Source organism: Alexandromys fortis, unplaced genomic scaffold (assembly GCF_014885135.2).
Source record: "Alexandromys fortis isolate MF-2015 unplaced genomic scaffold, M_Fortis_MF-2015_v1.1 scaffold_88, whole genome shotgun sequence".
Classification (NCBI taxonomy): Eukaryota; Metazoa; Chordata; class Mammalia; order Rodentia; family Cricetidae; genus Alexandromys; species Alexandromys fortis.
In genome coordinates, this window is record NW_026067961.1 from 1,206,603 (window position 1) to 1,232,742 (window position 26,140).

General features: G+C 54.0%; 1 protein-coding gene across 3 annotated transcripts in view; it reads left to right on the top strand.

The window, feature by feature from the left end:
* The window catches only part of Tp73 (tumor protein p73), a 60,747-nt gene that overhangs the window by 19,955 nt on the left and 14,652 nt on the right, over positions 1–26,140 (top strand). Inside the window, exons 4-5 of one of the 3 annotated variants that reach the window (XM_050153417.1) lie at positions 3,684–3,694; positions 18,074–18,316. In XM_050153417.1, the coding sequence (XP_050009374.1) occupies positions 3,684–3,694; positions 18,074–18,316 (254 nt within the window). Of the gene's footprint in view, positions 1–1,882; positions 2,091–3,683; positions 3,695–18,073; positions 18,317–26,140 lie in introns of those variants that run through there. The other 2 variants (XM_050153416.1, XM_050153415.1) reach the window with 2 other exon arrangements.

Genomic DNA, 26,140 nt, shown 5'->3' on the forward strand with positions numbered 1-26,140 from the left:
TACTGAACTCAACCAACCCGCAAATCCTCTACCCCACGCCAGGGTCCAGGGGAAGAGGGACAAAGCCGCCAGCAGGGCTGAAGTTCCCTGCCACTGCCTGGGGGCACCTGAGGACCCCTGCCACTACCGGGGGTACCTAGGAGTACCTGGGGGCATCTGAGGACCCCTACCACTACCTAGGGACATCAGAGGACACACTGGAGTTACCTGCAGACCTTCGCTGCTGCCTGGGGGCACCTGAGGCAGACAGACAGACCACCCAGGAGGAGGCAGGAGCCAGGCTGGGGCAGGGGCTGCAGTGGGGAGGAGAGCTCAGAGATGGACACATCTTCCGTCATGGGACTCATAGGCTCTCAGGCCAGGTCCCTCGTCTGGAACTGTGGACACGAGCACAAATTATCACCTGCGTTTTCTCCTTTGCAAAACCAACATGACAGTTGATTGATGAGGACTCAGAGCTGCCGAGGGGCACAGTTCCCTAAACCCCATTCTGGAAACTGAGGGCCATCTCTTCAGGGTTCTCTGGAGCAGCCAGGCCACACCTACTGGGGTGGACGTCTGCAAACCTATCCCTTAGCCCCCAGGAGAGAAACTGCAGATGCCCCCCCAGAACTTCTTACTATGAACCCCAGTTTGAGCAGTGTTTCTCAAAAGATTTTTCCCCCACAAAATTTTTCTTAACAAACTGGCTTTACTGTTCATATCTGACTTAGGAGCAGTGAGGTGGAGCTGTGGCTTTCGCCCAGGGTAGGGTTCCGGATGACGTAGGGTACCTCCACTGCTTCTGTGGGTCTCCGAACTCTGAATTAGTGCTACAGCTACAGTTCCCACCCAAACCCAGCTACTCCCAGTTTTCTGGAGAGGCAGAAGGTGGTTTGGAACTTGGCAAGAAAGGACTAGGAGGGCTCAGTCTCCATGCCGTCTCTGCATCTTCTTGAACATCTTTAAACTTTCAATGTGGGGATCACACTGATGTGTTTTAGGGGGCCTGGAAATCCAGGGCCAATGTCCACTTCCACAGGACACACATCTGTTGTAGACAAGGTGGGTTCAGGTACCTACACCAAAGGTGACTTCGTGGTTTGAAATAAACCTGAGACTTAGATGACCCCAGACAAAGAGCAGTGGTAACCGCCATAGGGCCACCACTGGGCAGATGCTGATGTAGAGCCCCTGGCTCTGTAAGGTCTGTAGTGGTTGAGATGCATTCTAAAGGGGTCCCTCAGGAATTCTCTTTGGTGGGGTAGCCATGTCCCTGCTTCCTGGGCTTAGTTAGAGCCAGGAAAAAATACTATCTATAATGCAATGCTATGGGTTCTTTGGCTCCACCCACAAGTGTGGACTTTTGACCACCTGATCCTGTGCCTGGCTCTCCACGGGTGCCCTGGCACAAGCATAATGGTGTGTCTTTCCTCTATTCAGGCCTTGGAGTGGTCCCTATGGGCCCACAGTTCTCTGAGAGGAGGCAGGTCCTCTCACCTGGGTCTCCAAGGCTGGCAGCACCACCTGTTCCTTCAGGGTGGCCAAGCCCTGGCTACCAAGGTCTCCAAGACCAGGGCTGACCGCTCATGCTTTGGAGCGGCAGCTGCTTATAGGTGACAGTCGCGGCCCCCAGAGCCTTCACTGGGGGGCAGCTAGGAAGGAGCACGGTGGGAATGGGTGATCTCCGAGCCAGCCAGTGACCCTGCATCCCCACCGGCTCCCCCTGTGCAGCCTCCTTGGTGCGGTCCAACACATCTCCGGGCAAGCTGAGGCCTGCCCTGCGTTGATGAATAGTCATGAGGAAGAAAGGGGTGGGCCCTGGTTTGTTGTTGGATGCAGCCAGTTGACAGAAGTAAGGGAGAAAGGCAGGGTGAGAATGCCAGCCCACAGCCCACACGCTCCTGAGCATCCTTGGCTCCTACTTTCCTAGCCAGACAGCCTCAGCCCCTCCTCAGTCCACCCCACCGGGAAGCCACCAATCTGCCCCTACCCCACCGAGCCACCCAGACCCATGCCTCGTCCCGCGGCACACCAGCTCCTCAGCGTGTGCAGCCCCCCACAAGCATACCATGCTTTACGTCGGTGACCCCATGAGACACCTTGCCACGGTAGGTGTGCTGTGTCCGGTCTACTTGGAGACCTGGTGCCATGCATCTCTGGGGCTTGTCAGGGTCTGCCATGGTTGGGGTTCAGAGAGACATTCTCTCACCTGTCTCCATGGCCAAGTGCCTGCTACCAGGTGGGGTGACCAGTGGCGTTGGGGAGGCTGGAGGCAGATCCTGGGCTGGAGGGTGGACGGCTCTAGTTCTCTTCATTCAGAGGTGACTCTTGAGGACCAGAAGCTTCTGGCAGAGCAGCAAGTGAGAAGCTGGAGGGAGGCTCTGCTGGTGTCTGATGGGGTGTCTGAGTTACTGCCCTGTGAATTGGGTGATCCTGAAACAGTTTTTGAGTCTGGTGGCTCTGGTCCTGCTCAGGGTCCCAGGGCTATCCTGTGCTGCCTACTCAGCTGCTGAGGAACTTATGCAAAGAGGTCATCTTTGTTTTGTGTTTGAGCGTCAGGCTGCCCTGCCCCGCCAAGAGCATCCTCACCTGGGACTTTGTTCACTTGACAGCGCAGATGGGGTGTTTCTCATAGCCGTGGGCTCTTCCCAATGTGGGTGTGAACTCCAAGGCACAGATGGGTAGCAGGCTGAACCCAAGGTTTCTGTTGCTCTTCTCATTCAGGTACAGTTAGCCTCGGCAGAGGAGCAGAAGGCAGAAGGGGCCACAGACTGTTCTTGGCCTGAGCCCAAGGGACTTAGGCTCATTTCCAGACTTGCCAGGTCCCTGGGGTCAAGCAGACACCAGGCTGCTAATTGAGCAGATGGAGGTCTTGGTGCAGCTGCCCCACATGGGACTATTTCTCCGTTAGGGGAGTAGGCAGAGTAAGGGCCATGAACGCATACACTGTGCAGGGACCCTACAATGGGTAAAGGATTGTGGGAGATGACAGAGTCCAGCTATACCCAAGATAGGAGCCATGAATACAGAGCCACAGAAGTCTTTGTGAAAAACCAGAGAGCTTTGGAGAACTGCAGCTCCTAGCAGAATGAGTAGTGTGTGTGTGTGCGTGTGTGTGTGCGTGTGTGTGTTGTGTGTGATGTGTACGTTGTGTGCGTGTGTGGTGTGTGTGCATGCACATGCATGCGTGTGTGTGCGTGCATGTGTGTGTGTGGTGTGTGCATGTGTGTGGTGTGTGAGGTGTGTGCATGTGTGTGTATGTGTGTGTGGTATGGTGTGAGTGTGGTGTGTGTGTATGTGTGTGGTGTGTGTGTGCATGCATGCATGTGTGTGTGTGCATGCATGCACATATGTTGGGGGCATACTGGCATAGCTCAAGGGACAGCAACTCCACCCTTCCTCCTACCTTCACCTGAAATCCAAGGAGGGGGTTTCCTTCCTCCTCTGTCTGTCCTCACCCACATCCTAATCGATTCTTTTGTCCACCAGTGTGTCATTGTCAGATATCAGCTACCCAGGTAGCCTTTAACTCCCATACCCAGTTCTGGCCCGTATAGTTTACTGACCTCTGGGGTATCTGGCTGCTATGTCTGGAATCTAAGGGTCTCCTAACAGGCTAAACTGGAAGTCAGAGGGCAGAGGACTGTGCTGTTTTTTCCTCTAATGGAACAGGCGCCACCTGTTCCATTGACTGAGTGCAGGTCAAATCATGGTTCTTCATGGATGCCCTTCCTGAGGCAAATAGGAGGCAAAGAGCCACTGTCAGGGCCACACAGAGACCTGCTTCCGAGACAATCAGTGACTCCCACCTAGCTACTGCTGCCCTAGGTCTCAGAACCAGTAATGGCTACCATGTCACGCTGTTATTCTGTGTGCATTATGTTGTGGTGGGGTGTGTATGTGTGTTTATATGTGTTCTTGTATTTTGAGACAATCTCTCTCTCTCTCTCTTGCAACTGGCACATACTGAGTAGGCTAGATTGGGTTGTCTGTCTGTCTCTACTTCCCCAGACTAGATTACAAGCACACACCACCACGTCTGGCCCTTGTCGTGGTGCTGGGGATGGAACTCAGGTCTTCATTCTTTTGTGGCACGCACATCACTGACTGAGCCATCTCCCCAGCCACGTGTCCTCTCTTTGTGGACCATGGATGCCCCTTCTGCATTCAGCCCAATGCAGCAGTGCACCCCAGGATTTGCTGGGGCTCCAAGCTTCTCCTGCTGGGAGCCGGGCAGAGCCATCAGTCTAACTGGGTGGGCGGGTGACTCGGTTTCATTATTTGCTCATGACCTTGTCCCAGTGAATGAGAGGATGTGTAGCAGAGAGAAGCTCTTGGCTCGGAGTGTATTAAAGAATGTGAACCATGGACTCGCTGATGCGTCTTTCCCACTCATCTGACTTTGTTGTCCCTGCCTGGTGGAAGCAGCCACTTGGGAGTCCACAGGCAAGCCTTGTCTTTGGAGAAGGGCCTGGTTTTCAGGATGCTGTCTGATCCAGGGATGGTTTTTCTGATAAGTGTACCCCATATTGATTTGGGGTTCAGTGTATGGGTTCAGACTTTATCTCTGGTGCCCCCCCAGCTATGACTTTAGGGGGAGTATGAGGCCACATGCTGAGGCACAGTTTTGTTCTCTGTAAGCAGGGTGGTACTAATTCTGATGCCTGCTTAGGTCACAGAGATGAGCTGTGAGATCCCAATGACAGCATCTGGCCATGGCTGTGCCAGCCCTTTACATGCTGGTGGAGTTACAGAGAAGCTGACTGCAAGAACTGGGCGTGAGCTCATCTTCCTGCTGCTGCTTCCTATGCGGTTGACTCTGCCTCTCCCCCACCTTCCTTTCTCTCTCCAAGGAGTAAAGAGTCTTTAGGCAAGTGATGTCCCTCAGCTGGAGTCCAACCCTGAATGCAATGCAGAATGGGCTGCATGCAGGGAGCCCATTTACAGTGTAGGAAGAAGTTGAGGGCCATTGGAACTGGGCCTGCTAGATGGGATGAGATGAACAGGAGCATAAGATAGTCATCTTCTGACACCCCAAACTCTTAGCCTCTTCCTCCGTTTCCAGTTCAGATGTGTGTGTGAGGTTGCAGAGAAGCGCATGTGTGGCCCAGGTCTGGAGTCCACCCTGTGCCTGGAGCAGGCTTCTCCGTGCTCCTACAGGAAGCCCAAGGGATGATCTCATGAGGGAAAAGATAGCTATGCAACAAGAAAGGACTGGAGAGCAGAGGGGTGGAGCTGGCCTTAGGGTCTAGAAAGGCACAGTGCAGTGCTGGGAAGTGACCAGAGGAGGGCAGAGCTGAGACTGGGAGAAGGGATGTGGTCCAGGTGGGGTGGAGTGTGTGAGGGTGACTTCAAGGGCTTTCCACCGTGATGGAGAATTGCTGCAGGAGCCTCAGAAGGGAGAATCCAGCATTGTTCTGTGACCGTGCAGAGTTAGGGGTGCTTCCGCAGTTGAACGGTTGAGACAGAGAGAGTGGCTGGCTGGTAGGAACTGGAGACCAAGCGTGGGGTTCCTGAAGCAACAACAGGAAGGAGGAAGTGGGATCTGACCATCTGGTGGCTGGGACAGGGCATCTGTGGAGATGGCCAGGTGTAAGACCTGCGGAGGACTGAGACAGGGCTAGAGGACAAGGCCACAGCTGCCTTAGGAGCCCTGAAGCAGTGGTCAGAAAGGCTGTAGGGTTCTGTGTGGGAGGCTCAAGAATGTGAGTGCATGGGTGGATGGGGAAGCCATGCGGGCAGGATGCTGTGGACACGGACATCCATGGGGGAAGCCATGTGCAACTCAGGTGTGGGAGTCAGGTGGGCAGGATGCTGTGGAGATGAACATGAGTGTTATTTAAGTCATTAAGTTTATTTATTATTTGTTATTAAGTTATTTAAGGGAGAGCTATGGGGGAGGGGGAAGCAGTTCTGGGGAAAGACAGCCACTTTAAGGAGAAGCCTGGAAGCCAGGAAGGGGGGCATCATGGTGCCCTGGGACAAGGTGTTCCACTATGAGGTTATGAAAGGGACCAGAGTCAACCACAGAGAGGGGGCTGGTGACCCCAGGGAGGATAGAACTGAAGTAGGATTAGATGAGGGAGCGGCACACCCACTGGAGCCTGATCCAGGGAGGTCACCCTGAACCTATGCTCTCTCTGTCTCCCCACTGTCCAGGGACATTTCCGCTTTCTGTATTCCCTCCTGGTTCCCAGGGAGCCAGATGATGGGATATCCACTCATGAAGCTAAACTGAGCTCCGGCGACCCACCCGGGCAACATCATTTCAGCCGTGAGACACCTTCTACTCCCTTGACCCAGACCTAAACCCTAGCGCTATCTCTGACCCCCCCTTTAAACACCTTTTCTTTACTGCTACTGTGTCCAAAGGCCGCAATGTTGCCTGCCCCATGCTGAGACGTGCACAGGACCACTCAGACGTGCACAGAACCACTCAGACGTGCTCAGAACCACGTAGACGTGCACAGAACCACTTAGATGTGCACAGAGCCACCCCTCCCCCGCGTAGGACTACACCAGATCCCACAAGATTTGGGGGGTCCAAGGGACTGCTTCCTACAGACTAGAAACCACAGCAGCCCGTGCCTTTCCCAGAGTCCCACCCTACCTAGGCACCCGTTTCTGCCTCTTCACTGGGCAGTGTTCCCCCTTGTTTCCTGGAAGCCCTGAGCTAGTTTGCTGATTGTCCAGAAGGTTCATCACTGTACACCCAGGGGAGAACTCAGGACCCTTTGCCAAGAGATGACATGAGCAATGCAGGGTCAGGGGATGCCCTGAGTGTGTGGGCAGCATCTGTCCTTAGCTTTCATGGCCCATCTCCCAGCTTACACTGGGCTGTCTTCTCCCTCTTTGGGTCCCAAGACACTGTCACTGTCTCACTATGGGTCACTGCAGGTGGCCCACATGGCTTGGGCCCACATCTCCTTTGTCATGATCCTAATTTCTCGGGTCAGCTGCTCGTTCTTTATTCCACGTGAACCTAAAATCTAGGAAAAGACTGGGGGATCCTCACTGACTGGCTCCAGGTGTCCTCAGCTGGCTCCATGAACAAGTCAGACAGAAGGACAGCAAGAGGAATGCATGGATGTGGATACTGAGTTCCTGAGTACAAGAATGTGCCCAGGGAGAGGAGCTGGCAGAGGCATGCCCTCTCCTACATCTTTCTCTGAGCGCCACCTCCCCTATGCTATTGGGGTACACTCAGATGGTTTGAAATTTTCTGTGAATCACTGCTGCTCATATAGTGCCAAAGAGATGGGGGAGCTGCCCAGAGACCCCCAGGAATGTTCTGCTCCACAATACCCAAGGTTCAGGCTGCACTGGGTGGAGGGTGGCCCAGGCTTCACAGTGGGTCTTGAAGATGCACGCCTGGCAGCTGAGTGGAGCTTCTGGGGGCACGTTTCCCGGGTGTGAGGTGTGGAAAGTTCCACATGGCCCTGGCATGGGACCGGGCAAGGCTCTGCCTCAGCGGGCAAAAGGAGGGTGCTGTGTGCATACCTCCAGGGAGACAGCCGTTCCCCCCATGCACAAGTCGTATCTTGTTGGCATTTCCATCCGTTTAATCACAGGCTCAGGGAGACTGTGGGAAACACCATCAGGATGGAGGTCTCCACAGGGCCAGGCTTCTGTCAGTCACTAACCCCAGGCAAGCTGAACCCAGGCTCAGACATGCCTACGGGAGAAGACTGGGGCTCCAGAAGCCTACTTACCCTTAGAAGAGTCCACACAGCTTCGGCTGGTGTTCTAGAAACGAGAGGACCCTGTCTCCCCATCTCTCACAGCAGAATAAGCACAACGCTTGCCCCAGGGAGAAGGAAAGAGGCCCAGGAGTGAGCAGGTTTCTGCAGAACTCTGAGATCCCACAGAAGCAGATGTGGTCACGGGGGCCATAGCACCCATACCTGTGCTGGATGGGTAAACGCTACTTGGCTCCTACCCAGAGTTACTACCTTAGTAAGGGAGCAGAAACGGCCATGGGACAACAGAGCAAGTGCCCAGGGGCTAGGCCTTGTACTGAGGAAGTGGCATTGAAATGTGAAGTACTTGCGGCTGCACAGGGGAGCCTGAGGGACCACAGCATATGGGGACCTGGCAGCTAGCTCTTTTCTTCAGTTCCCATCCCAACTACTTCTATGAGAAATCCAGGGTGGGCCACAACTGCCTTGTCATCACAGGAGGGGGCACACAGAGGCCGGGGTGATTTTCAGAAAGAAAGGAGGGAAGAGAGGAAGGAGGAGGCAGGGGTGAAGAAAGGATGGGGAAAGAAAGAAAAGACAGACCAAAAAGGGGAGGAAGGGAGCAAGCCAAGGAAGAAAAGAAGGGAGAAAAGAGAGAGGAAGGTAAGGAAGGAAGGAAGGAAGGAAGGAAGGAAGGAAGGAAGGAAGGAAGGAAGGGGGGAGGAAATGATAGAGAGAGGGAGGAAGGGAAGGAGGAAGGAAGGAAGGAAGGAAGGAAGGAAGGAAGGAAGGAAGGAAGGAAGGAGTAGTGGAGAGAGGGAGGAAGGGAAGGAGGGAGAAAATGAAGGAAGAAGGGAAGGAGGAAAGGAAGGAGGAAACGATGGAGAGAGGGAGGAAGAGTAGAGAGGAGAAGGAAGAAAGGGAGACCTAGACAAAGGTCCTCTTCTACTAAGACGGCAGTGGACTTGGGTGGGGTTGTGCTCCAGGCTCTCCAGGTATCCTGTGTGGTCTATGAAGCCATGTTCCCCTCTGTGCATGTCAAAACCTCAGGGAACTCTGAACTTAAGGCTGCTGCTGCCATCTCCTGCTGGGTACTTGGGTCCCTGGCATTATCCTTGTGAGCCTGGCTGAGCAGAGGAAGTGGCCAGACCAGGTGGACCTATTAGAGCAGCTGTGGACTCAGCATGAGGCAGACAGGCAGGAAGGAAGGACAAAGGAAGTTTCCTTTCTCAAAAGGCATACCGAATCTGGGGTACAGAAATGCTTGGGTGCAAGGCATTCCGAATCCAGGGTACAGAGATACCTGGGTGCCCCTAGCAGACAAGCAAGCCCTTGGCTGGTGACTGTGGATCAGGAACCGATTGGTCACTTTGGTGCGTGGACTTTGGTTCTTTTTGTCTGTGGAGATGTGGCGGCTTCAGTGTGGGGTCCTTGGAAGCACACCTGCAGCAGAGCCTAGTGCCTTTGCCCCTCGGGAAGGCAGAGTTTGGAGGGAGCCTCATTAGTAGACAACATTCTTGCGTCCCCGTGTGCCATCACGTGTTCCCACTTCTCTGTGTGTATCGACTTCCGAACCCCCCAGTATCACCAACCCACATCATCCCAGGGTAAACTGAGGCAGAGCGGTTGCGTGAAGATCTTGGGTTCTGTACGAAGCAGATGGGGAGACAGGAGACAGCATGGCCTTAGATGTGTTAGGGAGGGGAAGCCCAGAACGCTGGGGCAGCTGAAGATCACACAGGAGCTTCCTGGAGGCAGGGCACCTTGGTAGGCTGGTCTTCTGGTGGGGAGATGGAGAATGAAGTTAGCCTTCACCCCCGGGCCTTTGCATTTATGTTTGACATCCCGTGCATGCAGCAGGCAGGTTTTCTGTCATTATTTTCATTAGAGGAAAAAAAATCACCTTTCTGGAGAATGTTGCATGTCGTGTAAAGCATGTGCTTTTGTTGCAAAGAACTGGGCGCAGCCCGTCCACCTCCGTGGTCCATCATGGTGTTCTGGGCTATGACAAAGGCTGTCGAGGTTGATGACATCAGAAGGGACTGTGTAAGGGAGGTAACCTGCCCCCAGCCTTTAAAAAGACGCTTAGTTTCCATGCATGTATAAGAACCGATTGATCGAGATTGTTCGTGGGTTTGAAACAGTTAAGCTGGGAGGTGGGAGTCGTTAAGGTAAAAGCACAGTATCCAAGTTTAACATGTGAGGGCAGGAAGCCGAGAGCTTCCTTGTCTGGTCAGGACAGGTGACTGGTGGGGGAAGAAAGGGATGTATCGGGGAGGCCCTGCCCTCACTCCAGCATTGAGCAGGAAGAGCCTGCCCCCGTCCTCCACCCTGGATGCTGTCTGTGGAAGCCAACAGGACAGCAATCAGCACTCGTGTGGCATTTCCTCCAGAGGCTCCTGAAGTCCAAGGAGTAGAACTCTCTGACTGTGTTTAGGTCTCCGTGGGTATTTCAGGGTCTGTTTCACTCAGCCAGAGATTCCGAGCATCTCTTTCCATGCCAGGTGTTAGTTAGCACAACCGGTACACATCCAAGAATGAGACCCCCGCTGGGGACGGCAAGTCTATCCCACATGGAGCTTCATGGCTCTGCTCAGCCTTTGGTACCAGCCTTGCTTCTTGTGGGCAGACAGCCACTGTCCCTTCCTCACTGGGCCCTGTGCCAGTATGTTAGGGTGGGAATGTGCCAGCCCAAGGCGATGGAGCTCCTGGATTCCGATGTCCTGATGGTTGAGCCAGGGTTATTCCTCTCCAATAGCCATAGGGTTTCGGCTTCCAGGCCCCACCCTCACAACTGTGCTACAAGTTATGAATGGACTTAATTCCCACTATGAAAAAAGAGAAAACGGAGGTCCAGGGATGTGGACCCTTATCCTACCTCTCTCCGGCCGGCTCCTGCTGTCCCCTACGCCCTGGGGCACAGTTCTCACCCGACCCACTGTCAACCAGGAGAGAGTGCAGGTTAGACTGGCATTATCTCCTTCTCTCTCTGCTCAGAGCAGACAAGAAACTCAGCTGCCTTTAGCAGGAGCTTGGGGAGCTAGAGACCCAGTATTGGGTGACCTGTGCCTCATGACCCTCTGCTATAGGGCAGGGTTGCCAGCGCGCTGTCAACCCAGGGCATGAAGAGACTACCAGGAGACAAGGTGTTAGAACTGAGTTGAAGTCTGAGCCCAGGGAAGGAGGGCAGAGGCATTGATGGCGCTGTTTCCAGCAGCGGTGCCTGGGAGGCCTCCTGCAGATCTCTATGCAGGGGCCAAGAAGAGACCCCGGAGAGTGAGGGAATGGGAGACTCTTTGGAGAAAGCCTGACCTTCTCTGTAAAGAGTAGGGCTCACAGGCCCCATCTGCCTGAGTCCAGGACAGTGTAGAGGGTGGGGCTCACAGGGGCCTCCATCTGCCTGAGCCCAGGACAGTGTAGAAGGTGGGGCTCACAGGGGTCCCATTTTTTTGTGCCCAAGACAGTGTAGAGGGTGGGGCTCATAGGGCCCCCCATCTGTCTGAGCCCAGGACAGTGTAGAAAGTGGGGCTCACAGGGGACCCCATCTGCCTGGGCCCAGGAGACAGGTCTTACTCTCAAGTGTCCTGCGGGTTTGCTGGATGACTCCAGTACCACTGGACAAAGTCTAGTGTGTGACACAGAGACCTGGGGGTGAGCTGTGTTCTCCTCAAACCGATCCCCCATCAGAGCTGTTGTCCCCTGATGTCGGGGTTTCCCATGGAGACTGGCCCACTAGTGGCCTGGACACTGGAGGAAAGGCCACCCGCTGGCTCCATGACTCCTTCATTCCTCAAGGCCTCCTCAGGTCACGCCCAGGCACTCCACACGCACATGTAGGCACATGTGGGCCGCCGCAGGCCGGGCATGTCCTAATTAGCCCACTATCTTGGAGTTCTCATTGAAAGGAAAACAAACCAAAAAAGTTTGGGTTTTGCCCAGGTCTTCCCTGAGGCCAAGTGGGCCTTGTCTGGGCTTCCGGGGGGCCTCTGAGCCTGGGGGACCCCTGGGCTTCTGTGTGGACCTGCTTAGACCTCTCTGACAAGTTCTCATTTCAGCAGCCTATCTGGAGGCAGGAGTAGGGGCCCTGACTGAGCCTCACAGCCTGGCAATGAGGAAACAGGAGTGGGTCCTTCCCCAGAGCCTCAGAGGAAGGAGGGAGTGCTATGGAGATCTCCTACACTTTGTAATCAGTGGGGTCCTTGCCATCTTTGGGAGGCATGATAGACACCAAGACTGTGAGCAAGTGGGTAGAGTCCCTGAAATGCAAGAAAAGTGCAGGCAGGGGAGGGCCAGTATTCACTAGACAAGGGGACAGGTTGGTCTACTGGCTGGCCAGTCCAGTGTCCCCAAAGCAGGTCTTCAGGGGTCTGTCGCTGTGAGAGGGCTTCAGATTCACCATGCCAGCCAGGTTCTGCACCCCAGTGCCGAGGGCCTGACTTCTGGAAGCGCCCGGTCCCTCCTGCAGAACGCTCCCCCACAGAGGGCCTGACTTCTGGAAGCGCCCGGTCCCTCCTGCAGAACGCTCCCCCACAGATGCTATCGCTGTTTCTTTTGGTTCAATTACTAAGTCCTTGGCACCCACCTCCAATCACGGAAGAATGCAGACAAGTTAAAATATGAACCTTACTGCCATGGGCCTGTACTCTGCTTCTGAGCAAGAGAGGCAGGGCTCTCTGCCCATCAGGGATGGGACAGAAATTGGGCACGGAGAGGCTGCTACTGCCCACTGCCGCTGTCGTGACCTCCCTTCCCTAAGCCCTTCTCTGGGGAGACACTGAGGGCTGCAGGAAGGAGGTGGACCTACCATCCCATCCTGGATCTGAAACGTAACAGGGAAATGCCTTCCCCGAGGTCCAGGAATCCCCTGGGAGACAGGGAGGATAGAACCATGGCTCTATCCTCATTCCTAGACAGCCACACCAGAGAGAGCTGCCTTCCTGACCATCACTCAGACGTGGGAAGCCATCACCAGACTCAGCCTCGCCATCACACTCATTCATTCATTCACTCACTCATTCCTTCCTCTGATACTTTGTGTGCACAGAAAAATGCCTTGTGCAACCGCTCTGAAATGCACACCTCTCAGAAAACACGGTGGGTGGGATCCTGTGTCTGTGGACTCTTCTGTGGCAACGGCATCCTCCTGTCTGCGTCTGTGTTTATGACACCTATCCTGTCTGTGGGCTCCTTTGTGTCTGTGGGATCCTGTGTCTGCTGAGTCATCTGTCTGTGTGTTCTGTGTCTGTGGGGTTGTCTGTGTCGGTTAAAGCCCGTGTCTGCGGGGACCCGTGTCTGTGGGGGACCCGTGTCTGTGGGGACCCGTGTCTGTAGGTTCTGCATCCTCAAATTCTAATGAGTAGGAATCAAAAAAATTTGGAAAAATCGCATTTATACTGAACATGTACAGACATGACTCTTCATCCCTTAAGCGGGGCAGTCTAATGGCTACATGGCAGATACCACGTGTTAGGTTTTGTTAGCCAGCCAGGGGATGTGTAGGCTCCATGTAAGTGCTATGCCATTGTCTGTAAAGGGCTTTATGTTAAGGCATCCATGGGGTTCCTGGGCCGGATGGCTCACGAGTGCTGCGGGACACGTGTACAATGTGAACCACGTGTGGATTTCTGGACTTCAACAACTGCATTCACACAGTGAAGAGGGCCGGAGCTGTGACTCGGGGATGGAGTGTTTGCCTGCGTGAAGTCTGGGTTCGGCCCCCTGGCCTGCAACATAAAACAGATGAAAGGAATTGGGAAAGGCAACCGACAGTTACTCCTGCCAACTTAGGGTCATCTCAGTGTGTGACCATGGAGCTAGGAGAAAGGCGCTAGGCCTTCTTTCTCTGGCATAGAGTCCTTGCAGTTGGGATGCTTTCCTTTAAACACTTTGTAGCCATTAGTGCAACTCACAGGATGGTGGGGTCCTCACATACTCACAGTTCAGTGGGAGGCATAGGAGTGACACCTTCCTGTGGAAGGCATTAGGACTGGACAAAGTTCAGAGTGCCCGGATTTTCCAACTGCTGTAGCCAGGGCTAGCCCTTCTGAGCTCAGTGGAGTTTGTGGCGAGACTAAGGCAGAGGCTTCTGCTGGGAGGTAGGGGCTGGGGTCAAAAGCCTATAGGAGGAGTCTGAGAACGGGGATGCTTGGGTGGGGGGTCTGTGCTGGGTTCTGCCTCTATCCCACCCACACTCCTGTGCCAGCAGGAGGTGCGGGACCATGACTTTCCTACCAGGAATCTGTTGTCAGATCTTGGGATGGGATGGGGCCTCCTCAGCCTAGATACTCCAACATAGGAGGCTTCACCCCTCTTTCTGAGGGGGGACAACTGGCACATCCCATGCTCCCCTCACATGGTCTTGGTGCTGGGGGAGGTAAGGATCAGTTCCTTCCTGCTTTTAGACAGTGTTATTAAGGTATAATTCACACACCACACAATCTACTATTTAAAACATGGTGGTGGGGGGTGTAACTCAGGTGGTAGAGTACTTCCTGCCTAGAGTGTCTGAGGCCATGGGTTCAATTCTCAGCACGGTATGAAGCAGGCACCCTGGTGCCTGCCTGTAATCCCAGCACAGCACTCCAGAGGGAGATGGAGGAGGATCAGGAGTTCAAGGTCAGCCTCCTATATAATGAGCTCCAGGCTAGCTTGGGCTACAAGAGACCACATCCCAAAAACTAAAAAGAACAAAACAAACAAGTAAATAACAAAATGTACCACCCAGCAGTGTTTAGTCTGATGGTATGTACGCATCCATCACCTCCAGAACATTTCCTCCTCGCCAGAGAGGAACAGTGCCTGAGCTTCTTACCTCTCTCTGTGCAGTCCCGTGGTCTATTGCCATTTTCCTCTCTGGCTTTGCCTCTCTGGCTTCACCTGTTCTGCGTTGTTTACCAACATGAAGTCACACTGGGTTGTCTGCTGGGAACAAGGTTCAGAGTTTCACCCACAGGCTCGCAACATTGTCACAGTCCTATGTCGTCACAGTCCTATGATGTCATCACAGCCCTATGATTTCATCACAGTCCTATAATGTTATCACAGTCCTATGATGTCACCACAGTCCTATGTCATCACAGTCCTATGGTGTCACCACAGTGCTATGTCATCACAGCCCTATGATGTCATCACAGTCCTATAATGTTATCACAGTCCTATGATGTCATCACAGCCCTATGATGTCATCACAGTCCTATGATGTCATCACAGTCCTATAACGTTATCACAGTCCTATGATGTCACCACAGTCCTATGTCATCACAGTCCTATGGTGTCACCACAGTGCTATGTCATCACAGCCCTATGATGTCATCACAGACCTATAATGTTATCACAGTCCTATGATGTCATCACAGCCCTATGATGTCGTCACAGTCCTATGATGTCGTCACAGTCCTATGCTGTTATCACAGTCCTATGATGTCATCACAGTCCTATGTCATCACAGCCCTATGGTGTCGTCACAGTGCTATGTCATCACAATCCTATGATGTCATCACAGTCCTCATTGCCAGTGCTCTTCTGACTCCTTTGTCCACTTGTCTGGAGTAGGGGTGAAGGGGCTAGTGTCCTATGGTACAGGAAGTTGAGAAGGTTCGGGAGCCTGCCCAGGACTAGAGAGGATGTAGTGGTCTGAGTCTGGACTCAGCCCCTCTGTGGATAGATGGTTTTTTTACTATGGAAACGGATCCCCCTGCCAAGGTCTATCCATCCAAGTCCAGTAGGGCCTTGCATACTGGGGAGAAGGTGGGGCTTAGACATTGGCTCAGCTCAGGTTTGCTCAGATCTGCTCTGCGTGGCAGCAGCTGGCTGCCCCAGTGTCCCAGAGCTGGTGGTCTCTGATTGGCCCTCAGTCTCAGGGTGCAGAGGCCACAGTTCCAGCAAGAGACAGAACTTGGTTCTGGAGAGATAGCTCAGTGTTTAGGAGCACTTGCTTCCCTTGGAGGCCACAGTTCCGGCAAGAGACAGAACTTGGTTCTGGAGAGATGGTTTAGTGGTTAGGAGCACTTGCTTCCCTTGGAGGCCACAGTTTCGGTGAGAGACAGAACTTGGTTCTGGAGAGATGGCTCAGTGGTTAGGAGCACTTGCTTCCCTTGTAGAGGACACAGATTTGGTTCCCAGTACCCACACATCAACTCACGACCACCTGTAACTCCAGTTCCAGGGGATTTGATGCCCTCTTTGTTGTTGAACTTGGGGTTACACCATGTATCCTGAGCCAGGTTTGGCCACCCATACACAAGAAGCCAACTGAAGAAGTCAAATGAAGACAGGAAAAGTTTATTCAATGTGGCCACACTGGCAAGCAGGACAAAGAGGGCCACTAAAGTTTGGCTTCAGGGTCCAAAATGAAATCAAAATTTAACTAGAGGGCCAGGAATGTGCATATCTGAGCATCCTGGTCAGGGTGCGACCCAGCTCTCACTAATCTTCAGCCTCAGTGGGGGCAAGCTTATGTGAAATCTTTTTCTGAGCGACAAGCAGTCTTGAGGCCTTCTCCTTCTCCCACCACAAGATTCTTGTGTTGGGGAGGTGGGAGGTGCGAGGAGAAATTCCCATTTCTTTGGGGTCCATTATTTTACTGTTCTGACTGACTGAGAGGCACGAGTCTCTCTTTAGAATATCATCATTTCAGTATCACTCAGGGGTAGGGTGACATCATGCTGGCCTGCTTCCACATGGGGTGTGCAACACACACCCAGGAAAACACTCATACACATAACACAAAAAAACCTATCTAGAGCTGGGAGGTGGCAGCTCATGTCTTTAATCCCAGCACTCAGGAGGCAGATGCAGGAGGATCTCGGTGAGTTCAAGGCCATACTGGTCTATAGAGCTAGTTCTGGGACAGCCAGGGCCACATAGAGAAGCCCTGTCTTGAAAAACCAATCAGTCAATCAAGAAGTAAACAAATCTTAAAAACAAACAAACAAATTAGAACGCGTCTCTGGCCCCTTGTCTCCTGAGTTTCCTCCTCTGATCTGTCCTCTGAGCTGATCCTCCTCCTGCTAGGCAGCCTTTTTGTAGGACCCTCCCTCCTGTGTTATCTTCAGTCTGGTGTTCTCAAGGACACTTGAATTGTCAATCAAGGACTCACAGTGGACCATTGGGGCCTTGGCATTGCCGGTCACTTTGTACAACTGCCCCCCCCCCGTGTGAGGACTGAGGGACAGGAGGGGCTGAACACAAGGTCCCCACGAGAAGGGAAACCTGGGGTCTGGAGCCGTGTTGTCTGGGAACACCTATTGCAGTACGCTAGTGGGAGGGGACATAGAAGACAAGACTCCAGCCAGGTCCAGAGGCCTCTCTGAAGAGGGCAGCGGGGTAAAGGGGGGCACTTTGTACTGTGATCCCCTTTCTTCACCGTCTATCCAGTCTGTTATGTGCTGGCTAACTGGAGCCAGTCATTTCCCCCTCGGAGTCTTGGGGTCCTCGTCTGTGAAGTGGGAACAGATGCAGTACCCACCTCAGGCTGGTGGAGGTCCATCTGAGTTTGCAGGAAAGCTCACCAGCGCAGAGAGGATCAATTAAGCAACTCAATTTGGGACCCACTCTGACCAGCATCCGCCATTGGTACTATCCTCTCAAATCCTTCTTGTTGTGATGCCTTTTGATGTGGACAGGGTCGTCTTCCAGTCTTCCAGTTGATAGCTGTTGAGACACCATGGCAGGAAGGTGGGGCCTCCCTAAAGTTCCTGGGCCAGTGGGGTAGTTGATTCAGGGGAAGGGCTGGACAGCCTGGGCTTTCTTAGAGAACCAGCAAGGGTTCTTGGAGGAGCTGCCCGGACCTGGAGGAGTGGGGAACTCATTGTAATGGAGATAAAGCCAAGGCCTAAAGAAATTCCTTTGAAATGGCTGTTGGGACCTCTGGGGACTGATGGCAGCCTCACCTCTGTCCATCATTCAGAGGGCTGGACCTAGTCACATCTGGCCTTGCAGGACTTCAGGGTACCCATGCTCTAAAACCCAGTGCATCCCCACCCTTGCAGCCAGGCTACAGGCTCCCAGAACTTTGATCTTTGTGGCCCTCCAGCCCCTGTGCTGCCCCAGGAACACAGTGGAGCCCACCAGGGTCTTGGGTTGGGAACCTTCCCAACCAAATAGCTCCCCTCCAGGTAGGTGTACAAAGCCCCAATCCACCTTGCTGGCAGCTGGGTGGATCCCCAGAAGCCCTGGCACCCGGGAGGCAGACGGAGGGGGCAGGCGGGAGAGGTGAATATGCGTTTATCCCAACACAAGTAGTGACCTGTTGGGGTGGGGTGGGGGCCCCAGGAAATATTTGGGATGACTTGGAGCCGGCTGGCCCTTTAAGGCTTCTGTAACAAGACACCTCCCCAACGGGACAGGAGCTGGAGCTGGGGCTTCCACCTTAGCCCTTGTTTCTCCCCTCCCTCCTCCCCCTTCCTTGCCAGGCCCAGTTCAATTTGCTCAGCAGCGCCATGGACCAGATGGGCAGCCGCGCGGCCCCGGCCAGCCCCTACACCCCAGAGCACGCTGCCAGCGCACCCACCCACTCGCCCTACGCGCAGCCCAGCTCCACTTTCGACACCATGTCTCCAGCGCCTGTCATCCCTTCCAACACTGACTACCCTGGCCCCCACCACTTCGAGGTCACCTTCCAGCAGTCCAGCACAGCCAAGTCAGCCACCTGGACGGTGAGTAGCCATGGTCAGTGGGCATCTGGAGGGAGGGCAGCAGGGTGGAATACCACAGCCCTGGCACGGAGGTCTTTCTGAGCACACATGCTGTCCACATGGGGTTCCCACCTGGCCAGAGCCAGGAGGAGCATCAAGCAGGAGGCGGGTTCTGGCAGTGTGGGTGTGCCCACTCCTCGGACGTGTGGCCAGAGTCAGCCAGCCTCCCATGGGTCCAGAAAGGTCAGGAGTGTTGCAATCAATGAGATCCATGGGGCAGGGAGACTGGCCAGCTTTTTTGTGCTCAGTGCCTTGGAATCTATCCTGAGCTGAGTTCCGCACCTCTGCTGAGTCTTGGGGGCCCACATGATCCTTTGGGGACTACCTCCTCCAGGTGGCTTGGTCGCTTGCTGGTTGTGGACCGGCTCTCCAGGAGTGTAAGCACAGTGCCGGGAGCTCTGGTCCTTTCTCTGACGTCTCTAGAAACAGTCTGGTTTGTGGCTGGGAATTAGCTGATGTTGTCAAAATCCACCCCCTGCACACTGGCTGCGAGTTGGGTAGCCAGCTAAGTGCTTTGACTTGCCCACGGTGGAGTCTGATCTTGTCCCCATTGCATAGCCAGGGAAGCTGAGGTGTGAGAAGGGAAGCAGCCTGCTCAGAGTTGTGCAACTAGTAAGTAGGTGCTGGAGTTGGGGTTCAGGGGTCACTGCCATGAGCCTTCTTAACCATTGAGCATCCAGACTGCCTCTGGGAGCAAGGGCTGCAGGAGAAGCAGAGTGAGACCTTTGGGACACTGTCTGGATGTGCGGGGCATACGAGGCATTGGGTCTAGAAGGGCAGCCCCAGGCCCTTCCAGTGGGGAAGAGGGAACCCTGCACCTGCTGGGCCAGTAGGAGGTGCACGGAGGGATACTGGGTCGTCCAGTTGTCCACTGAGCAGCAGCATCCATCCTCTGTAGCTGGAGTTGGGGTTGGGGCCGTCTCTGCGGTGCAAGCTTTGTCTCACCTCCCCTTCTCAACGGGAGCAAGGCCCCTCCCAAGGCTCCTCTCCAAAACCTTAGTCCCACTGGTGCGGCTTTCACCTTCTCTCTGGAGACTGAAGAGCTGGACAGAGCCAGCCCTGTATGTGGCCGCAGATCAGTCTAGTTGGCCTGGGTCTGTCTCAGGCCTTGACCTCCTGCAGTTTCTTTTGGCTACTGCTCTTGGTGGGCTCCCCAGCGTCTGGTCCATGGTTAACTGATGGCTCAGCCCAACGCTGGGGCTCTGACGGGCTCCAGTGAGTCAAAAGGGGCTGGGTGACTGTAACAGTGCCTCATCCTGAGTTTCTCTCGTGTGCCATTCTCCCCAACCACTGACTGAGGGGTGGTGGTAAGGGTCCGAATGAGATGGGACCGGTATAGCGCACAGTGCTGGGGCAGTGGAGATGAGGGAGCCATCCAGCGTGGCCTCCTGAGTTGGCTTTTCTATAGAACTGTTACCCTTGCTAAAGGTCTCTCCTGTGTCTGTAGCTGGGCTGGGGTGGGGTAAACCATAGATTCTTCGTCCAGCCCAGCTCCTGACCTGGGGTGAGGTGGGGACCTGGTCCGTCATAGAGGTCTGGTGGTGTCTGGAGGAGGTCCCCTAAACCCTGGGGATGATGCAGCTTGTAGAGTTGCCCCCCTCCATCTTATTTGCTGAGGATGTTAATGGGGTCAGTCTCTGGCATGTCTGAGGGTTCAGGGTACCTCAGATGGTCAGCATTGGTCTTTGGGAGGGGCAGGCAACGCCCTCTCTGCTGGCTTCCTTCTTCCACTCGGGACCTCTGCAGCCCCTTCGGAGGTGTCTGGCACTAAGTCTCCCATAATGGTTTGTTTGCTGCTGCCTTGCTCTGTCCTCATGGGGCGGTTTGCTCAGACTAGAGACAGTTCTGGCTGGCCAGACTTGCCATGGATCACAGAAGGCTTGGCCTCCCCACCTAACCTTCACCCAATGCCAGGGCAGCAGAGCTGAGTTGTTGGGCAAGAGGATGCTATTTCCCGCACCCTCCCAGCCCTGCCACACAGGGGGCGGAGGTGGGACCAACATTGATAATGAGATTTTTGGCACCTTGGCGATCTGGGAGCAGACACCCAAGGGCTATTCTCAATGCCTAGGGAAGGGCTGGTAGCGGCTGCTCTCAGCTCTGGGGGTCCAACTGTGTGTGCGCTGCCCAGACTTGCCATCTAGGCTTCTGCGCCTAGGCCCCTGCCACACCACTGGCTGGTAACTGATAGATAACTCATATTTTTCTCAAGTACAATTCCATATTGACTGTTGCCTTCGTTCCTCTCAGATTGGCAAAAACACCCTCACTGGCCTCCAAGTGACCACAGCTGTTAATGGGGCCTTTGGCCTCGGCATTGCCGAAGTCACCTTTCCAGCCCCAGAGGATCTGCTTGCCCAAATTAGCTTCCCTCAACCTAAAAATCTGCTTGTGTAGTAAAAGGTCTGGGTCCTCAGTTCATGGTCCTACATGAGTGTATATACACACGTATGTGTACATGTGCCCAGGGTCCCATATGTGTGGACACCTCGTTACACAGATGTGTGCAGTGCACACACATATATCTATAAGCACACAGGATGTAAACATACTTGGGCTCAGGGACCTATATATGTGTATCCAGAGATGCACGCACATACACCAGTAAACACAGGCGTGCCAACAACTAGGAATGAACATGCAAGCACACATGGTAGTCTCCCTGCTTGCTGTCTTGGGTTCTGACAGCCCCTTTCCTCAGGCAAGGCTGAGCAGCGAGTGGATTGGCCAGAAGAGGGCTTTATTATTGGGTGTGAGATTGTGGACACCTGGTCTCAGGAGTCCCTCGACAGAGGAGGAAGTGGAACCAACAAGCATGACGCAATGGGCGTCTAGCCGCTGTCCAGCTCCAGCGCAGCCCCTTCACATTGCCTTTGTCTTGCTTACAGAGGTGGCTGTCTTCAATATCGGAGGCATTCAGAGAGAGAGAGCTCTGCAGCTGGGCAAGAGGGCCCGTGTGGATGGTAATACTGGCCTGGTGTGGTGTCTGGGCTGTGACACCGCTAGCTTGCTAGAGAGGGGGCCAATAGTGAGGCCGTGTTCACAGATGACTTGATTGGCCTGGGAGCATCATTGATGAAATGGCTTGGACACGGCCCCAAGTAATCTTCAGTGGTGCTCAGCCTCAGTGTGTGTGTGTGTGTGTGTGTGTGTGTGTGTGTGTGTGTGTGTGTGTGTGCCTGTCTGTCTGCCTGCCTGCCTGCCTGCCTTCCTGCCTGTCTATCCTGAGAAAGAGCAGCTACCCACCCACCAGCCCCTGGCGGGAAGCACAAAGCCTCCGTGAGGGATTCCTGGGGAGGATGGGGCTGAGTCAACACTAATGGATTTGGAACAAACTTTCCAGCCCCTCGGAGGTTTGCAAAGCAGAAGAATAGAGGAGGTGTCCCAACATGATTGTGGTATCAATTGCGTTATCCTAAAAGTTTATGGAATGCATAAATGGAATTAATACCTTTTACTGGCACCGGGGGCAATTATGTATATTTAAAGCCGAGAGGAGAGTTCTAACAATGTTTATTGTGGAGATGAAACGAGAATTATTGGGGGGAAACAAGAGCACTTAGAGAGGAATTACAGCAATTGCTCATATTGTGTGTGTAACTTCACAGTAGAAGGCGGGCTCCCAGTAGGCTGGCCCTGGTCTGTGCTGGGTCCCGGTTTCAGAGATGGGTTTCTGTTCTCTCCTCCACTGATGGCCCAGGGGACTTTGATCCCCAATGGGCACAGAATCTAGCCTGGAGACTCTGAACCCCTGGATCCAAGTGCAGCTAGACACTGGCAACATGGTTCCCGTGTCGAAGGATGCTCACCACCTGAGTGGTTACACCACATACCTCCAGGGCTCTAGTGTGGAGCAGGAGACAGGGCACCATGTGGGATAGGACTCTATCCCATGGGGCTATGGAGGATTGAGTTCTGATTCCTACATCACAAAGAACCATCCATTTTTTGGAGACTCGGCTGTATGGACGGGGAGTGTGGTTCCTGGTTCACTCCTTTTCTCTCCACTCAGCTTGCCTGGCGTGACCCCGGGAGGCCTAGAGCTGATACTTACATAGACTCTCTCATCAGCTCACACCACAGTGGTAGATAGAGACCTGGTCTGGCCGGGGTTGTGGAAGACTCCCTACTTCCTGCATTCTGTGCAGCTGATGCGGGCTTGGCATCTCAGGACCCCCGGTACCACCCATCACCCTGCAGGAAATGCAGGAGATAACGTGTACTTCCTTTCCACTTTGCAGAGGAGAATTCAGAGGAGGGGCCAGGTCAGGCCATCAGCAAAGTACAGAGACGAGATGGTAACCCAGTGGCATATCCCAGGAGTCTGTGGAACTCTTTCTGCCTGCCCACTGCTCCACGTTCTCCAGGGGTAGTTCTGGGATGTTAGGAGCGCTGTGAGCAGTAGTGATGAGGCTTTGACATTTGGAGGACACTGCTTACCACGAAGAAGGGAACTTGGCTTGTCCCTTATCGCCACTTGTGCTGCCGCCCTGGGTAGATTCTTAAATGCTTCCTGGTTAGAAACTTCTAGGGCTGACCAGTCTCAAAGGTGAGTAAGCCAGCCAGGTCTGTGAACCACCTCTCCCCATTGCTGATCCATGGTATGCTTGCCCTGCAGGACCTAGCCCTGCCCACTGCCCCTCAGGTCTACCAACACACTTTACAGCTGCATGAGAGTCCGGGGTGAAGGAGGCGTCCATCCTAGGCTAAAGCTGGGCAGGGTTTGGGGAATGGAGTAAGGTGAGCTTCAGAGCCGAATGGTGAGCTGGGTTTTGCACACCTGCACCTCCAGGCTGGTGGTGGTTATAGGAGCAACATGAGATTTATGAGACTCCCACTTTGGAAGCTAAGCTAAGATGCATAGAGACCACTCCAGAATAGTTGTCTCTGCCCTGAAAGTCCAGACTCTGTTACCTCCTCCTGGTGAAAGCCCTGAGCCCATCCAGGAACTCTGTTGCTTGTATGAGTTGGAATATTCTAGGCTCCAAGAGCAGGGAAGAGGGGTCTTCTGCCATCACCCACCACTGATCAGTCCAAGAAGACATGGTGGACCAACCTTGGTGCTCTGAGACTGGCTAGCAGGTTGTGAAGCCGGGCTATGCAGTACACTTGAGGGCTGATTAGAATCTTCTGGACAAGTTGCTGGTGTGGCAAATAAGTCAGAAACCATTCAGTGACCCGAATTCCAGGTTCACCGCTCAGTGAGTGGCCTGTATGCCTGCCTCTCCACCAGCAGTGCGAGCCGTATCTGCTCACTGGGTGTCCCCTTGTGCTTGACAACCTAAGGGAGCTTGCTGAGCCTTAGAGGGGGTGGGTGGTAAAACAGGGGAGTGTCACACTCTGCGTGTGGTCCTGGTCTCACAGAAGCTCCCAGTCCGCTGTGCAATGCTTAATGCGGGATTGGACATTTAGACACCTGAACGTTCCTATTCCAAAACTACTTAAGGTGCCCAAAGTTCAGTGGAAACTTATATTCTAGTCAGCTATTGCCTACAGCACTGAGGAACGACTCCCCCCCCACACACAACATGCACCACACACACACTCCACACACACACCACACACACACACACACACACACACACACCACACATACACCACACACACACCACACACACACACACACACACACACACACACACACACACTCAGCTTGCTTCCCTGGCTCCTGGCTGTCACTAGCCCCTGAGACTATACGGAAAGTTACCGGTCCTGAGAGGAGCTGGCCAAGGTCTGCGTTTAGAAGGGTCACAGCTGGAGTAGAGATGGGTGTGTCAGACTGTCCTATGGTGCCCTGCAATCCTCATGCTGACGAGATTGATCCTGCCTGTGGATGTCGCCACTGACAACCAGCGTGGGCTCCACGCTGTGCACAGAGCAGGCTGGTTGCCACCCTCCCTGTGGGATCCTGTGCTGGACAGGTCTGTGAGTCCCTTATCACTGAGCCGATGACTGGAGGCCAGAGGACGGGCCAAACAGGTCTGCTTGCAGCAGCCGGCTGCCCCCGTGCATGGCCAAGACACAAGGCACAACCCTCCTGCTGGCTGGATCAGGAAGAAGGGTTATAGGGGGTCCCTGTTTGGACTCAGGGGGAGGATAAAGCTAGGGTGCTTAGGACCCCGTCATGATGTATTCCAAGTACTTTCCTGCTACGCTGCTCCTGAGGACCTCAGATGGCCCTTGGTCCTGGGATAAGATTAGGTGTCCAAGCTAGGAGTAGGTGACAGTACCTCCTAGGGAAGTCTCAGAAAATCCTGACAGTGGCACTCTGGAGCTGGGGTACCACACAGCATTTGCTCATAGTTCAGCTGCACCCATCCAATCAGCTTCTGGAGCCTCCCTCCACCCCATGACTTGATGTCAGGGGAGACATCCCTACCTGGCAGCTTCCTCTTCCCCCAGAAACATAACCCCGGCCCAGAGTCACCTGTCTCTCCTGGCTCTGGTGTGCTGCTTGGTCACCTGATTGCCCTCTTACACTAACTCAGTCTGTTTAGACCCTGATTTCAGGCCCCTGACTTGCCAAGTCTGATGGAAACAAAGGGCCAAAGGTGTGGAGACTCCTCCCTCCAGCAAGCCAACAACTCCACAGCAGCGGATACCAGCCAGCACCATCTCTAGACAGTTCTGATGCTGGGTTTCCTGGAGGTCTGATGCCTTCCCCAGGGCAGGGATTCTAAACCCAAGGCTGCCCCTGTGGTACCACTGCCTTATGTAATGTTTCTGCCTGCTACCCTTTGGGACTGTCATCTATTCCAGAAGCTCACGGGACTCTGCAAAATGCTTGTCTAGTTACCCAGGGAGACAAAGAGATATACGGGGTACAGTGGGGGTAGAGAAGGAATGTGTGGGCCAAGGTAGAGAAAGGATATAGTTTCCTGGTCCTCTCTGGCTACCATATCCAGGCACCTGCACATGTCCAGCTGTCCAGAAGCTGACCAAGTCCTGTCCTTTGGGGTTAATGCAGAGGCTTCATTATGGAGCCATGATAAATCACCTGACATTTGGGACCTAATTGACCTTCATGCTCTCTGCTCCTTCCCAAAGGCTGGGGCTGGGTGCACATATACCGCCTGGATCTTTCCAGGAGCTACTCAGGGAAGCAGCCCTCAGCTTGTCATTAGCATAAAAAGGCACTGTTGCTTTGAAGAGTCTCTGGATTTTGAGAGCTGTTTACCAGGAACCAGAGATGTAGAACAAATGCAACATGACAAGGTCTGGTTACCGATCTACCCCAGCTCAGACGGCAGCTTTTGGAAGCCAACTTCTAGTTCCCAGGAAGTCGAAGTAGACCCAGAAGCCTTGCAGGAAATGGCATGGACAGGGCTCCTTCCCTTCCTCAGGTTTCTGTGTGGACCCCTCAACCGTGCATTCCTTCCAGATTCTCAACCATCGCCCTCCCCTTCTCCTCTGAGACAGCTCTATCGGGCCCTCCATCTGCTTCCCAGCTCCTTAGCCTAGGACGGAAACTGCTGGAAGGTTCTCTGCCATGCAGAGGCTAAGCAGGCCCAAACCCCATGACCTGGGCCCTCTGACTCCACAGTCTTGGTGTGAAAGAGGGCACAGGCTACCAGGATACCCATATGGCTCCTGCTTGTTTGTTTGGTGGGACAAGCTGCCCAGCTCCTGAGGAGTGCCCCAGCTAGCTCCTGGCCTGCTTCTCCTCAGGGGAATGGGTCTTTGTTTCTAGACTATGGCCTACTCAGGCTTCAGATGCTCCTGGGGTCCTCTACCCTCCCTCAGATTGCTTCAGCTCTTTAGGAATGACTACTGCCTCTATTGCGC